Here is a 17,208-nt window from a genome sequence, read left to right as displayed (position 1 = left end):
GTATTTATTATTCAAAATGCCTGTCATTTTTATCTTAGAATCATTAATTGATGTCTAATATTTAGTTTAAAAAAAGACTTTAAAAAAATATTCACTCACACATTTTAAACTTTCAAACAAATTACATCACAATAAAAAAATTAGTGTCTGTAAAAAAGAATAACAAAATAATAATAAAAGAATATCTACCTCATAACTATCACTTAATAGTATTTTTTTTTTCGTTACTATTACATTTTCCCCAAAATTTTAGATGATAAATAATCGACCCAAACAAAGAAAAATTGAAGAAAAAAAAACGTTTAAAAGGGTAAATATGTGAAAATGAAAATCCCGACCACTCATTGATGTCTGCTACTTTAAAAAAAAAAAAAAAAAAAAAAAGTGACAACGTCAATCCGCGTTTGCTCACAGAATGTGAATGACATCTAGCCTTATATATGATATCGCCGTCAAAAATGCCCGACCTCTGAGCATGCGCACAAGTGACAGCGGCTGCAACAGAACTGTTCTCGCTTCTCGGAGGTCAGGACAAGAGAGGAGGACTTTTGGGTGATTTTAAGGCGCCATGGGCTGGATTCCGGACGAGGGCAAGGGTCTTCCGCCGCCCGGCATCGTCAACCGTAACTCGGTGTGGCTGGCCGTCGTGGGCTGGTGCACGGCCATGCTCCAAAACGCCATTAATCACCGGCCGCCGCTAAAGTCAGGTTAGCGACATTAGCATGCTAGCGCGAAGCCATGTACATACACTACTAGCGAGACATGTTTACTTGAATATTCATATTATTATATAATTATACGTGTATGTAGGATTGTAACTAATGTTTATATCATTATTTCACGTGTATTTTGGATTGTAACTAAAATGTGGGAGTTGTATTGTTTAATTTGACAGAATTTAAGTTTTCTTGGTTTTAAAAATTAATTTTACATGTAAGACTAGATAAAATGTACACGGTAAATGGTCAATTTATTTTAGCATTTCAAGAAGTATATCATCTTCAGTTATATTTATTAAATTATTTACTTAAATAGTCTAAATATATGAATGAATAAACACACCTCAGAGACTTTCACTTTGAATTTCAATGTCCAGACATCTAATCCATTTGAAGTGGGAGCCTGGTAGCGAATGAACTAACGATCCACTTCAGATTTATTGGAAGTGTGTGTAAACTTGTGATATGCAATAAGTAAATTAATCGCACGGTAAATAAAATTGAGGTTGGTAAATTTCCCGGCCGTGTGCGTGTGTTGCGTGCACTTGGCACATGTGCGTGGGACTCCAGTTTCTTTCACAGATGTTTATTGGTCATCAACACATCACATAAATAAAGTTCAGCCATACAACATAATGAAACACATCTGCAGGGTTTCTCCTAGAATTTTTTGAAGCTGCAGTGGTGGGCTGTATCTGAGTCGGACCGCCTCACCGTGTCGTGCCACGGCAAAATTGCGTCATATCATGATAAATTAATTTTTTTTCACATTTTGTTTCCCAAGAAGAACCATCACAAAGATCTATTTGAAGTATTTCAGTAGCCAGGCTACTGTCGTAGCTAGTGCTGCACGATAATACATTTTTCAACCGATACCGATAACCGATCATTTCCTCCTCATTCCAACCGATAACCGATAATGTCAAGCCGATAATTCTATTAAAAGATTTATGTAAAATTTTAAAGTATACACAAAATAAAATATTACTGTGCAATAAGCCTGAACGATATATCGTTTAAACATTGCCATCGCGATGTGCGTGTGCGCGATAGTTTTTCTTTTTTTTGATCCACATACGCCTTGCTTTCTGGTCTGTGCACAGCCTCAGACCTTCCCTCTCCCAACCTTTTGATCCTCTCAGTCACTGTGGCACAACGATGGCTTTGATCTGGCCAAAAAAGCAGACTTCACACGGGCATCTGTCAATCATCGTTTAACTTGTTAAACAGTTGCAAGGAAGCCGCGCTAGAATGAATGTGTGTACTGTGGGGACGTTGGAGACATTTAAGTGCCAGAAGTGATCATGAGGAGTTTGACATTTCTACATGTCACTTCAATGGTCACAGCTAAAGTAGATAAACAGAAGCATTTAATAAAGCCAAGCATTTATCTGCTACAGTACTTTATTCTTGTTCAAAAATGATTTGGTTGGACAGTTATGTTTAAAACTTATCATAATTATGACATTTGAAGTGCTTAAAAAACATTTATTTATATACATTTTTTAAATCACTTTGGGGGGAAAAGTGAGAAAAAAACATGTCTTATATGTATCTCTTTCCAATGCTAAATCTGAATAAATACATTGGGCACAAAAACCACACACACCAAAAAAAAAATGGGGGGTGCGCTACTTCGCGGTTTTTCACTTATTGCGGCAGGGTTCTGGTCCCCATTAACCGCGAAAAACAAGGCATGACTGTACACTGTGGTGATGGTGAGTCATCTAAAGTCTTTCCAAACAGCTATTTAAGTCATCTTGTGAAAATTTCTTGAAAAAAATATATATACTTTTTTTTTATTAATATCGCAATATATCGCAAACCCAAAAAAAATCGCAGCAATAGTTTTTTCCAATATCGTTCAGGCCTACTGTGCAATAATATCTACTGTGACTGTAAGTGATCAGAGAAATAAGTTAAATAATTTGAAAAGTGATTGCTAATGTTATATGCTTTGTTGCACACTGTGAAAATGATTACCTCAAAAGAGCGAGATGTCATGTACCCATTCTGCAGCGCTTTGTTTACATTTGCGGCTTTCACGACATTTGCTTTACAGCAGCTAAACTGATACACTGCAGTACTATTTGGACGGAGTTGGAGCTCGGATCCACGTGCGTGTTGTTTTGTTAAGCCGAAAATAAAGGCAGCGTTACAAAGTCATCTGACCGCTCGTCATTTTACATACTGAATGCATTATTGACTGGCTGACTTCATTTTCTCCATGTTGAAATTATCATCTAACCACTGTGCCGTCATGATAAGCTTGCTTACTGGACATCACTTTTTCATGAAGAGTGGTGGTCGTATAAACTGCATTATTTTTTTTTTATCCTGGGCTTTGGTTCTCGGGTCATTTAGGTAAAAAAAAAAAAAAAATGTCTCGTCTTGGCGGCAGCTACGTTCGTACCGGATAATCCGCCTTCCCCAGCTGGTTCGCTGCGGCGTATTCAGGTCCTGGCTCTGCTCCCACGCCGTGGGGGAACGCTCGAGAAACCGGGGTGTTCGCCGGAGGTCCCGAGGCCGGGGAACCGGGCTGGCCAGAGCGGCGGGCTCCATCGGAAGACGGCTACTTGCCGACTATCGGTCTCCAGTCGTGCCGGTGTTTAGCCTTAGATGCGAATTTACCACCCGCCTTGGGCTGCATTCCCAAACAGCCCGACTCTGTATCGTCACAAGCCCTGTAGTTTAACTTAGTGTTTACAATAGCTTTAGCATTCCCGCTAGCAGCAGCCTCGTATTCGTTCCAAAAATCTTTGTGATGCAGTTTTAAATGGCTGCTGGGTTAGTGGTTTTGAATGAGGACGCTTTCTTTCTGCCTCGTGGAACTTCTACGGTACATGTTTCGCAGATGGCGAGAGAGTCGTTTTTTAGTAACAGCCGCCATAATATTCAACGACTTCTTGTCGTGTAACTCCGCCTCCTCAACCCCTCCTCCCTCAGGGGCTTCAGAGAGGGGAGGGGTTGAGGAGGTGGCGTGCTGAATTCTTCGGTTGCGCACATTTGGAGGCAAAATCAAGTATATACAGGTAATTATCGGATTGCATTATCGGTTGAATTTTTTTATTATCTGGATTATCTGTGTGACTGCCTATCTGAGCATGTGTTAAAGTTTAAAGTTATTTAGCCTCCTTACTTAGTTGTCAGACTCATGTTGAAAAGGGTTTTAGTACTCTTGATAACAACTAGCCAGCTGAATTAGCTGAGTTTGAATAACAGACAACGGTTGGTAACAAGAAACTGACCTGTTTATTCAGTGACAAACACTAAACATTATAAATAACAAACAGAAATGGCATAGTCAGTCAGTAAAACGTGCAAATAATATTGTAAACTGTCTTAAAAAAGCAAAACACACAAACAACCTCAGTGGAAAGTCCCACAAACCCCCCAAGCTATTAGATCCTTTTAATGTTTCGTGCATTAGTTACAATAATTGTATAAAAAGCCTCTCAGGTTTAAATAAACGACTATTTCAGTATCAAGTTAACATTTTAAAACAGTAAATAAAATCCTCAAGTCCCCATTCTGTATCAGCAGCTTTAAACTACATTCAATTCATTTAATTTTGCGAATCAACTGTTAAAATTGCTCCCGTTATTCCATAATTTCCCTTCTGTCTACTTTCGACATGTGAAAGTTTTAAAACTGTTTTGAAGATAGATTCAAGTCAAGATTTTGCCGATTTAGGAGTATTTTAGATAAAAAGTTAATTAGGTTCGCTTGGAAGGTTCACAACAGCCTAATAGGGAAGTCTCCTGCTTTAAGATGGCGGCTGTTTACTAACGCATCTAGTTTTCCATATTTCAATGTTGCTAACGCAGTCGAGTCTGTCGTATTGCATCTAGTTCTATATACATATGATATCTTCTATCTACAGTAAAACGATGTTGACGTAGTTTGTAGCGGCTGTCAGCAGCAGTCAGGTAGTCTTGTGTTTTTTATCCAGCGGCATGAGTTGAGCTAAAGCCGTGAGTCGAGCATTGGCATTACCTGAGTGACAAGCATGATGTTTACTCTCGGGACGCAATGCGGTCAGTTTCTCATTGCGTCTGTGTATTAGTTCCGCTTTACTTGACATATTTCAGTAATCATTCAGGAATCTTCCACGGCCGAATCGCTCAAGGATGTAATGACGGCTGGGCATGTTGTACCGTGGTTCTAAGTGTTGGATGGTGCGTCTGTACTCACGAGAGATAATGGCTCGTCATCCAGAATGAATTCTTCGGCAATGACTCTTGTTATTCCCTGGGCTTTGGGACTGTCGAGTGCCAGTTTGTCACGCATAGCAAAAGTTTCTGCCAGTGTTAGTTGCGTAGGACCTTTCTTTTTGTCTTCGGTTTTCTTAACATACTCCTCATATTGTTTGTGGTGGTATTTCGCTAAATGCTTGATTAGGTTGGTTGTATTCAAACTTCTTACAGCTTTAGCACCACCCTTGACTTTATTGTGGCATATGTTGCACTCTGCCTCTTCGTTTTTGTCGTCTTTTAAGGTGAAATGATTCCACACAGCTTACATTTTTACCGATAAAGTCTTTCGGTGAATTGGGAGACGGTAATGTAGTGTGTTGAAGGTGTGCCGTAAAATGCGGACCGGATTTTAGGGACACCAAAGTAAAAAGTGGAATTGATTATGTAAATCAGTGCGCTGAAAAACTCTGACCGGACTTTCAAAAAAACTGGATCGGAAGTCTGGATCGGAATTTTTTCGTGTCCGCTGATCCGATACCAATGCGCATTTTTTTGCCCATATCGGCGTCCGATCCGATATTTGGATCGGATCGGATCGGACATCTCTACCTCAAACGCACGTTTGATTGGCTGATGACTAGTTAAATTTCAGTGTAAATCTACTAGAAATAAATGAAATTATCTGCCAGTGCTTCAAGTAAATTTTACTCAGATTTCTTGAAATAAGAACAACAGCTATCTGAATATTAAGACTCTTATTTTAAGCAAAATGTGATTATATTTAATAAAAAAAAAAAAACCTTTTTTTTCGTTAGAACTGTTCTTAATTCAAGAAGAGATATTTTTCAAAACATTATTGGAAATCATTTTCCCTCTTGATTTTGGTGAAAAATGACCAAACTTTAGATGTATGGGCTTAATAAGAACAAATGGTAATATTTACCTAAAGTAAATTGACTAATCACACCCATTCATCTGTTAGTCTTGAACACTCAAAGCAAGATGTTAAAAAAATCATCAAAATTATTTGAATAGATTTAAGAAAAATCATCAGATTAAAACTAGGGCTGTAAAACAATTAAAATTTTTAATCGAGTTAATCACAGTTAAAATTAATTAATCGTAATTAATCGCAATTCAAACCATCGATAAAATATGCCATATTTTTCTGTAAATTATTATTGGAATGGACAGATAAGACACAAGACGGATATATACATTCAACATACTGTTCATAAGTACTGTATTTGTTTATTATAACAAATCAACAAGTTGGCATTAACATTCTGTTAAAGCGATCCATTGATAGAAAACCTGTAGTTGTTAAAAGATAAATGTTAGTACAAGTTATAGAAATTTTATATTAAAACCCCTCTTAATGTTTTCGTTTTATTAAAATTTGTAAAATTTTCAATCAAAAAATAAACTTGTAGCTCGCCATTGTTGATGTCAATAATTACACAATGCTCATTGTGCTTCAACTCGTAAAGTCAGTCCCACCAAAGCGCCAGCAGAGGGAGACAAAAAACACAAGTAACAAGTTGGCATGACACTGTGCTGTCATTTTAATCTGTTTGAGCGGGGCATGTGCGTTAATTGCGTCAAATATTTTAATGTGATTAATTTAAAAAATTAATTACCGCCCGTTAATGCGATAATTTTGACAGCCCTAATTAAAACGTTATAAATTTGCTGTGGGAAAGTTAGTACAAGTCAATGCGGATTTATTTTTGCATTAATCATTTAGCCGATCAATTAATTAGGCTCATATTGGTGAGAAATGTAGCCCTGACGTCCGTTCACCTAATCAGTTTGGTTTTTATTAATGTCCTGTCCCCAGCAAAAAGTGTCCATGCAGGTTATGCTGTTATATCGTCCCCACCAATATTGAGAACAAACCTACGCCCTTGTAATGGACCCATTTCAAGGTGTAGGAGAGAAATTGTAATTGACGTGTAAAGAGTTTTACTAGTTTCGGTGAGAAGGAATAGTTTTTTTGTTGTTGTTCGTGAACTACATTTCCACACAAACGCACATCGATGTACCATTTAGCTTAGTAAGGAGAGGTATGAGAGACATTTTTCGAGTGTCCCAGGGCTCTTGGGGGGGGGGGGGGGGGGGGGGGGGGAGAATCCGTCCCCTGTAACACCCTGCCCCTCTTCTATTGAATGCATTGTTGACACATTAGCGCGGCGGCCCTCTTACCCGCCGCTCGGCGCAAATTCATTCAAACTTGCCTTTCCGTCCAAGACGGCCATCCAACGCCATAAAAGCGGGCTTCCGCGACATGCGACCGCTATCTCCTTCTCGCTTCCCTCTATGTCACAGCTCCCCCTCCGATCATCTCCTAAGGGGGCTTCGTATAGTTACGGACATTACAATACACAATGAATAGGTTGCCGCTGAACCCTTCACACGAGGCTGCCGCTAGTTTGAAACGGCCTTGGAAAAAAAAAATTATTTTTTTTTTAAATAAATAAAACATCTCCTTTGCACGGCGTGGCGGCTTTTATGTTGGTATGGCAGTGCGCTACAATATTTAATATGTAGGGGAAAACCCTGGTGTTAAACATTGTAAAATGTTTAACACCAGGCTAATAGAAAAAAAGACAAATGTACTAGCCACTTTAGCCTGCTATAAAACATTGGCAATCTTCTCCAAAATGCAAACTTGCGGTTAAAAGGTGACACTTCAAACATGAAAACTCGCTGGTTTACAGCATTTACAAACGATGTGTGTGTGTGTGGGGGGGGGGGGGTGTTAATTATCACTACATTAGTGGTTGAATTGATTTAAAAAGATTGACATTATCGTGTATCAGCAACCATTTATGAGACAATATATCGCCTACTAAAATTTGTCATCGCGACAGGCCTACGTCTATGGCAGTGACGTGCGGTGAGGTTCATGGTTGGTGAGGCACTGACTCCTTTAGTGTCAGATTTCCAAATATATAAACTAAAAAGGGTAGCTTATTCAATTGGCTACTGGTTATTTCATATCTCATCAGCATTCTTCACAAAACAGGCACACACGGTACATATTATCGATACGTAAAAGTAAGAAAATAACATGCATTTGCTCTACACCCTCAATGTGTTGGCCGTCACCATTCTATAATTAATGCAACATAAATGAGAGTAAAGAGTGGTGTACAAAACCACAGAATTCAATTCTGACCTTTAGTGAAATATTCAGTTTTTAAAACTTTTAATTCTGAAACTTTAATCAATTTATTACAGATTGCTAAACAAAAAGTGTGAAAAGAAAAATAATATTTTATTTAAGGCCAAAATTTAGTTTTTAAATATTCTATTGTATTTTTCTTGGTCCAAGCTCTTTTTTTTTTTTTTTTTTTTTTTTTTAATAAGATTGAAATGAAAACTGTTTGTGGTCTTGCGCCTGTCCTTCACCACAAAAACCGGCGTTACTTTGGAAGGGCATAGGTTTTGTCTCAACATTCGTAGGGACGATATAACAGCATAACCTGCATGTAGGTACACTTTTTGCTGGGGGCGGGACATTAATTGGACCAAACAGATTGGATGAAGGGGGCAAAGGGCCACATTTCTAATGTATATGAACCTAATTAATTAATTGGCAAAATGATCAATGCAAAATAAATCCTTATCTACTGATAATAACTTTTACGTGCATTGGTTTAGATGATACACTGTTCAATTCAAACCTTTGTTTTCAAAAAATACTAAAGAAACATTTTGAAAACTTCCTGAATAAATGTCTGGTTTTTATTAGCAAACATAAACATAGTGAAAATAATTCACTTAATAATGGTAGGGTCAATTCTATCCTTACAACATATGGAACTATTGAAAGATCTAAATTCTCTATATAACTGAACATTATATCATGCAAAAAAGGTAAGGTTGCTTAAAAGTTGGTGGGGACAATTTTAGCATGCTGAAAAGTTGGTAGTGTTATGTCCCTACCGTCCCTATGCAAACCTACGCCCTTTTAGTAAAAGTCCTCCTTATTTTCCATTACTTTAAAAAATCTCTCCGCCTCAATGGAGAGGATTGCTTCAATTAGATCGTTCTGTGTTCTATTTGACAAGCCAGAAAACACAGTGGATGTGTCCAAATGTCTAGCTAACCTTTCATCTTTCTCAGCAAAACCATGTAATCGTTCTACATATATGCCACTTTTAGAAGAGCTACACGCTCATCGTTACCACCAAATGTTAACTCCTGTTTAGCTAGGATGCAGGTTGCATTAATGAGGTCTTTCAAACTCTTTTCTTTACCTTAGCTTTTGAGGATGCTACCGTTGAGCTTCCGCTGTTCGTCAAAGCCAAATCGATCCTTGAGCTTCCAAAAGTTTTTAAAGCAAACAGGCTTTGAATGTGAGTGGTCGAGCTCTCATGTTTGCTGAGGCTTCGTGGTAGTTTTTTAATGTCACAATATCTCGTGTTAGTCCAGACATTGGCACAAGTTGAGAAGAAAAGGCAGGGAAAGCAGCAAAGGCGATTTTTCGAAGGACAGCCACATAGACAGTCTTTTCGGGTGTACCAGTCCGTTTGAAAAGCGCGAGTTATCCTCTGTCCCGTAGTTTGAAGCAAACTTTTTAGCTCCGGACAACACCGGCGTTGTGTTAACCGCGTCCACTTTTAACGGAAAGTCCAGTTTCACGTACGCCTCCTTGCAGTGCGGCAGAGTACTATCTGCCGCAGCCTGTGTCTTTTCACTGCGGTTTTATTTCCCATCAGCAAGACTAAATATGTCGCTAACAAACATTAAACTTTAAGGGTTAAAGACATTAGCCAGACTGAGGAAAATCAGGTCAAATAAACGTATCTGGAAACATTATAATTGCGACATGCAGATGTACGGCAACCAGCGCGCTCCAATTCCATGTATCAACCCAGTTTGTTAAGGATTGCGCAATCAGAGGTGAGGCTTTACTCATTGCTGCCGCACCTCTCGTTTCATTTCTTTATTTGAACAGGAAATAGGCAAATTCAGCGATTTTGACTATAAAAAATGTTTGAAATGAGTCATAAATAAAGCGCAATGGACAAATATTAATATAAATTTGATGCTATTATTATTTTTTTGTCATGATGACAGGTGAGGCTCTGCCTCACCTGCCTCCCCTGACCGCACGTCACTGGTCTATGGCCATCAAAAACAGCCGATGAGTTAATGATTACCTTTGATTTCTTGGGCAGGAGCTCATCGGCAGGTCCTGTTGTCGACGATCGGCTGGTTCATCGGCTACCACGTGACCAAAAAGGAAAATTACGTGCATGCCAAACTGGACCGAGACATGTTGGAGTACATGAAACTGCACCCGGATGACTTTGCCCCCAAGGGTGAGTTGGTTTGCCATTTGCTGAAAACATAAATTCGCATCTTTCCTATGAAACCGTTTCATCAGACGATACTGACGATGTTTTTGTGCTTGTTTTCCCTCCAGAAAAGAAGACCTTTGCCGAGATTGTCGAGCCTTTTATTCCTGTGCGCTAAGCTGTCGTTTGACATCTTTAGATTCTGTATATAATTCATTAAAAGGAACTACAATATAATCGAAGTGTCTAGCGTTCCATTTTTTATTTCATTTGGTAAGTTCGATTTCCATTCGTTTTGCATGAAATTGTGTCTTAAGAATTTTTCGGACATAGGAGTTACTGATGTGATCTTTCCCGTCAAATAAAATTCAAATAAAAGGACAGATTTACTTTTTTTTTTTTTTTTTTTTAACGTTAAAAAAGTGTAATTACAATGTAATAATAGTTAATAAATTATAACAAATTATAATAAACATTTTTAAAAATAACTATAGATATTTAATGTTTTTTAACAAATGAAAAATACATTGTGCCTTTTTAAAAAATTAATACCATTTTGTCAGATTTTTCTTTTTGATTTCTAATTAAAAAGAAATCTAAGCATTTTTATTTATTGTCATTAAGTATCACACCCCCCACCACCACCACCCCATTTTTGGTAGCTTTTTTTCATTAAAACTTGTCCATAAATAATGATTATAAATAATAAACATTTTTCATTCAAAACAAAGTAACACCTGTAAAAATAAATTAATAAATAAAATGGTTACAACAATTGGCTAAATTGCATAGCAAAAGTCCGCTAGCATAAATGCTATATAATGCTAATGGTTACAACAATTGGCTAAATTTTACAGCAAAAGTCCTGCTAGCCTAAATGCTATATAATGCTAATGGTTACAACAATTGGCTAGCTTGCATTGCAAAAGTCCACTAGCTTAAATGCTATATAATGCGAATGTTTAAAACAATTGGCTAACTTGCATAGCAAAGTCCAGTAGGTTAAATGCTATATGATGCTAATGTTCACAACAATTGGCTAACTTGCATAGCAAAAGTTTGCTAGCTTAAATGCTATATAATGCGAATGTTTACAATAATTGGCTAACTTGCATAGCTAAATTCTGCTAGCTTAAATGCTATAGCCTATAATGTTTATGTTTACATTACATAATTGGCTAACTTGCATAAAAAAGTCTACTAGCTTAAATGATATATAATGCTAATGTTTACAACAATTGGCTAACTTCCACAGTAAGAATCCGCTCGCTTAAATGCTATATAATGTTAATGTTTAAAACAATTTGCTAACATGCACAGGAAAAGTCCGCTAGCTTAAGTGCTAAATGCTATATAATACTGATGTTTACAATAATTTGCTAACTTGCATAGTAAAAATCTGCTAGCTTATATGCTATATAATGCTAATGGTTACAAAAATTGACTAACTTACATAACAAAGTCCGCTAGCTTTAATGCTATATAATGCTAATGTTTTCAACAATTGGCTAACTTGCATAGCTAATTTCTGCTAGCCTAAATGCTATATAATGCTGATGTTTTCGACAATTGGCTAACTTGCAAAAGTCTGTTAGCTTAAATACTATATAATGTTAATGTTTAAAACAATTTGCTAACCTGCATAGCAAAAGTCTGCTTTCTTAAATGCTATATAATGCATATGTTTTCAACAATTGGCTAACTTGCATAGCAAAAGTCCGCTAGCTTAAATGCTATATAATGCGAATGTTTACAATAATTGGCTAACTTGCATAGCTAAATTCTGCTAGCCTAAATGCTATAGCCTATAATGCTTATGTTTACGTTACATAATTGGCTAACTTGCATAAAAAAGTCTGCTAGCTTAAATGATATATAATGCTAATGTTTACAACAATTGGCTAAGTTGCACAGTAAGAATCCGCTCGCTTAAATGCTATATAATGTTAATGTTTAAAACAATTTGCTAACATGCATAGGAAAAGTCCGCTAGCTTAAGTGCTAAATGCTATATAATACTGATGTTTACAATAATTTGCTAACTTGCATATTAAAAATCTGCTAGCTTAAATGCTATATAATGCTAATGGTTACAAAAATTGGCTAACTTACATAACAAAGTCCACTAGCTTTAATGCTATATAATGCTAATGTTTTCAACAATTGGCTAACTTGCATAGCTAAATTCTGCTAGCCTAAATGCTATATAATGCTGATGTTTTCGACAATTGGCTAACTTGCAAAAGTCTGTTAGCTTAAATACTATATAATGTTAATGTTTAAAACAATTTGCTAACCTGCATAGCAAAAGTCTGCTTTCTTAAATGCTATATGATGCTAATGTTCACAACAATTGGCTAACTTGCATAGTAAAAGTCCGTTAGCTTAAATGCTATATAATGCGAATGTTTACAACAATTGGCTAACTTGCATAGCTAAATTCTGCTAGCCTAAATGCTATAGCCTATAATGCTTATGTTTACGTTACATAATTGACTAACTTGCATAAAAAAGTCTGCTAGCTTAAATGATATATAATGCTAATGTTTACAACAATTGGCTAAGTTGCACAGTAAGAATCCGCTCGCTTAAATGCTATATAATGTTAATGTTTAAAACAATTTGCTAACATGCATAGGAAAAGTCCGCTAGCTTAAGTGCTAAATGCTATATAATACTGATGTTTACAATAATTTGCTAACTTGCATATTAAAAATCTGCTAGCTTAAATGCTATAGAATGCTAATGGTAACAACAATTGGCTAACTTACATAACAAAGTCCGCTAGCTTTAATGTTATATAATGCTAATGTTTTCAACAATTGGCTAACTTGCATAGCTAAATTCTGCTAGCCTAAATGCTATATAATGCTGATGTTTTTGACAATTGGCTAACTTGCAAAAGTCCGTTAGCTTAAATACTATATAATGTTAATGTTTAAAACAATTTGCTAACATACATAGGAAAAGTCCGCTAGCTTAAATGCTATATAATGCTCATGTTTACAACAATTTGCTAACCTGCATAGCAAAAGTCTGCTTTCTTAAATGCTATATAATGCTAATGTTTTCAACAATTGGCTAACTTGCATAGCAAAAGTCCGCTAGCTTAAATGCTATATAATGCGAATGTTTACAATAACTGGCTAACTTGCATAGCTAAATTCTGCTAGCCTAAATGCTATAGCTTATAATGCTTATGTTTACATTACATAATTGGCTAACTTGCATAAAAAAGTCTGCTAGCTTAAATGATATATAATGCTAATGTTTACAACAATTGGCTAAGTTGCACAGTAAGAATCCGCTCGCTTAAATGCTATATAATGTTAATGTTTAAAACAATTTGCTAACATGCATAGGAAAAGTCCGCTAGCTTAGGTGCTAAATGCACCAGATTGTTTAAATTTATTTTATTTCTGTCAATGTCCCTTTTGGGGCTCTGTATAATGGCAGAATTAATTGACCAAAGGCAATTTAGGGGAGTAAATGGTTGCTTTTACTAAGACGTAAAGTTGACGAAGTGTTAATTCCACAAACAAAAACCGTGAGGACAGTCGTAACAAATAACTGCAATTCTCTGACGTAAACAATGTGTCTTTTTTGTACACATTTAACGGGAGACGCCAATGATGTCCAAATACTTGTGAGTCAAGCTCTGGCTCCTGCGCGTGAGTTGCTCAACAGCGGCCAAGAGGCCGTTCAAGTGGAAGCGTAGGAGTCTCTCTGCCTCCGCTGGGACGCCCGCTTCGCCTTTGTCGTGCGCTCGTGGGCGCGGCGCTCCGCTCTCTACTATGCATCTCGCCGCCTTCAGCATCAGGTAGTCGCTGTACAGGTCCCGGCACGACTCGTCTCCGTCTTTGCCAGCGGGGACGTCTCTCAGCAGGCTGGGCAGGAGAACCGTACGCTCCATGCGGGCCACCGCCGAGCTGTAGCTCTTCAAGGCTATCGCTAGGCCGTTCCGCTCCGAAGACTGCATGGCTTCCCCGAAACGACGGAGTCGTCGTGCTTTTAACGAGCGACGCACTTACGTAAGAAGTCGTGCCACTTGCTTATCTTTTGTTTGATTTGTGCAGTGTGGACACTGTAAAAAATGTCATTTTAACCTTTTCAGGGACAGTGGACAGCTATTCACAAGTTGACACTTGGGACCTTTGACCTTTCATTGAGCAAGGGACTTTTTAACCCCGAACGCCTGATTTATTGTTTCATATATATTCCATATATCAATCTGGGAAAGATCAACCCTTTAACACCTGGGCCTATTTTGTCTGAATTTGCATGCCTTTGATGTTGACTTTACATTTCAAAGAAAAAAATGTTCACAATGGCCAGGTGGGCTCCCTTTTTTCTGGACACCATAACCTTTATGTCCAAACTGTTGTTTTCTTCACTGACCAATTATAATTAACATTTTGGACCAACACAAGACAAAAAAAGTCACAATTTGTAATGTTGATGTCCAATTGAGAACCAAACATGCTCGATGAAACGTTTTGAAGCGTGATAATATTCATTCAACGTGTTAGGATAAGCATTCAACAGAAAAAAGTTGGACTGAATAATTTTATATTTGATAATTCAACAAAAAGAGCAAGGAGGGTCATAGACGTTTTTGTCCTTTCTACATACAGTGGTATGAAAAAGTTGATCCTTTTGGAATTTCTCACATTTCTGCATAAAATCACCATCAAATGTTATCTGATTTTTGTCAAAATCACACAGATGAAAATACAGTGTCTAACTAAAACATCCCAGTTTTTCATATTTTAATGAGGATAGCATGCAAACAATGATAGAAGGGGGGAAAATAAGTAAGTGAACCCCCTGCCTAAGGAGACTTAAAGAGCCAGTTTTTAAAATTCAAACAATTGAAGTCAGGTGTGTGACCAATCACTGATGAGTGGTTTAAAGCTGCCCTGCCCACACACCTGGTAAGAATTGTCTTGATGAGAAGCATTGTCTGATGTGCATCATGGCTCAGTCAAAAGAGCTGTCTGAAGATCTGCTATCAAGGATTGTTGATTTACTGTATATAAAGCCGGGAAAGGATACTAAACCGTCTCTACAAGTCTGGATTTCATCAATCGATATTAAGAGAAGTTGTCTTCAAATTGAGAAAGTTTGGCACTGTTGCTTCTCTCCCAAGGAGTGGCCGGGCTTCCACCAAAGATGACGCCAAGAGTTCAGCGCAGAATACTCACAGAGGTAAAAAAAAAAAAAAAAAAAAAAAAAGAACCCTAGAGTGTCTGCTAAAGACTTTACAGAAATCACTGACACAGTCCAGTATATCTGTTCACACATCAACTATTGTAAAACTATGGCCAAGAAAGGTGTTCATGGGATCACTCCACGTAGGAAGCCACTGCTGTCTTAAAAAAAAAAAAAAAAAAAACATTGTTGCTTGTTTAATGTTTGCAAAAAGGCAGTTGGACACTCCGCAGAAGTTTTGGCAAAATATTTTGTGGACTGATGAAACCAAAGTTGTATTGTTTGGGAGTAACACACAAGTGTGGAGGAAAAATGGAACAACTCACCGACATCAATACCTCATTCCCACCATGAAGCATGGTGGCGGGAGCATCATGATTTGGGGCCGTTTCGCTACCTCAGGGCCTGGACAACTGGCAATCATTAATGAAAGAATGCATTCAAAGGTTTTGCAGGAAAACCTGTCAGACGGTTGAAGCTAAAAAGAGGTTGGATGCTGCAACAAGAAAATGATCCAAAACACAAAGAAGTAAATCAACTTCAGAATGCTTTAAGAAGAACAAAATACATGTTCTGGAGTGGCCAAGTCAAAAGTCCAGACTTGAAGCCAATTGAGATGCTGTGGCATGACCTAAAGACAGCGATTCATGCCAGACATCCCAGGAATCTGACTGAACTACGGCAGTTTTGTAGAGAAGAATGGGCCCAGATTAGTCCTGATCGATGTGTCGGACTGATCTGCAGGTACAGGAAGCGTCTGGTTGAAGTTATTGCTGCCAAAGGGGGGCACAAAAATAATAAATGTGATGGTTCATTTATTTTTCCACCTCCTGTCATTGTTTGCATACTATCGTCATTTAAATATGAAAAACTATCAATGCTTTGGTGGTTTTAGTTAAAGTAGACACTGTTTTTTTCATCTGTGTGATTTTGACAAAGGAATTAACAGCACCTGTTACTTACCTGTGGCACATAACAGGTGGTTGCAATAACTAAATCAAACTTGCAGCCAGTTAAAATGGATTAAAGTTGATTCAGCCTCTGTCCTGTGTCCTTGAGCATGGAGAATCGAAAGAAGAACTGTCTGAGGACTTAAGCAAAATTGTGAGGAAGCATGGGCAATCTCAAGGCTACAAGTCCATCTCCAAGACCTGAATGTTCCTGTGTCTACCGTGCGCAGTGTCATCAATAAGTGTAACTTATGTGGCTAACCTCCCTAGATGTGGAAAAGAAAAATTGACGAGAGATTTCAACTAAAGATTGTGCGGATGGCGGAAAAAGAACCTCGACTATCATCCAAACAAGTTCAAGCTGTCCTGCAGTCCGAGGGTACAGCAGTGTCAGCCCGTACTATCCGTCGGCATCTGAATGAAAAGGGACTTTATACCCAGGAAGACCCCACTTCTGACCCAGAGACTTTAAAAAGCCAGGCTGGAGTTTGCCAAAACTTACCTGAGCAAGCCAAAAACGTTTTGGAAGAATGTTATCTTGTCAGACAAAAATAGAGCTTTTTGGGAAAAAGGCATCAACATAGAGTTTACGGGGGGGGGGGGGGGGGGGGGGATGAGGCCTTCAAAAAAAAAAAAAAAAAAACACGGTCCCCACAGTCAAACATGGCGAGGTTCCCTGATGTTTTGGGGTTGCTTTGCTGCATCTGGCACTGGAGTGTCTGAGAGTGAGGAGCTGAGGGTGCCAATACATTTTTCCGGCCCATTTTTGGAGTTTTGTGGAAAATGATCTTTTTTTTTCTTTCCATTTTGTGTTTTTTCATTG

At 37.8% G+C, this 17,208-nt stretch overlaps 2 protein-coding genes across 2 annotated transcripts; one reads left to right on the top strand and one right to left on the bottom strand.

Annotated features, from left to right (window-relative positions):
* The first annotated feature begins 486 nt into the window (after positions 1-486).
* Positions 487-10,632, top strand: ndufc2 (NADH:ubiquinone oxidoreductase subunit C2). Its single transcript, XM_057839139.1, has 3 exons — positions 487-707; positions 10,105-10,248; positions 10,353-10,632. Exons 1-3 carry the CDS (start codon positions 569-571, stop codon positions 10,400-10,402), a joined length of 333 nt encoding a protein of 110 aa, XP_057695122.1. The 5' UTR covers positions 487-568; the 3' UTR covers positions 10,403-10,632.
* Positions 10,633-13,662: 3,030 nt separating this feature from the next.
* thrsp (thyroid hormone responsive) lies at positions 13,663-14,429 on the bottom strand. Its single transcript, XM_057839312.1, has one exon. It carries the CDS (start codon positions 14,201-14,203, stop codon positions 13,838-13,840), a length of 366 nt encoding a protein of 121 aa, XP_057695295.1. The 5' UTR covers positions 14,204-14,429; the 3' UTR covers positions 13,663-13,837.
* Positions 14,430-17,208: the final 2,779 nt, after the last annotated feature.

Source organism: Corythoichthys intestinalis, chromosome 6, assembly GCF_030265065.1.
Source record: "Corythoichthys intestinalis isolate RoL2023-P3 chromosome 6, ASM3026506v1, whole genome shotgun sequence".
NCBI classification, from domain to species: Eukaryota; Metazoa; Chordata; class Actinopteri; order Syngnathiformes; family Syngnathidae; genus Corythoichthys; species Corythoichthys intestinalis.
This window is presented reverse-complemented; position numbering and strand designations above follow the sequence as displayed.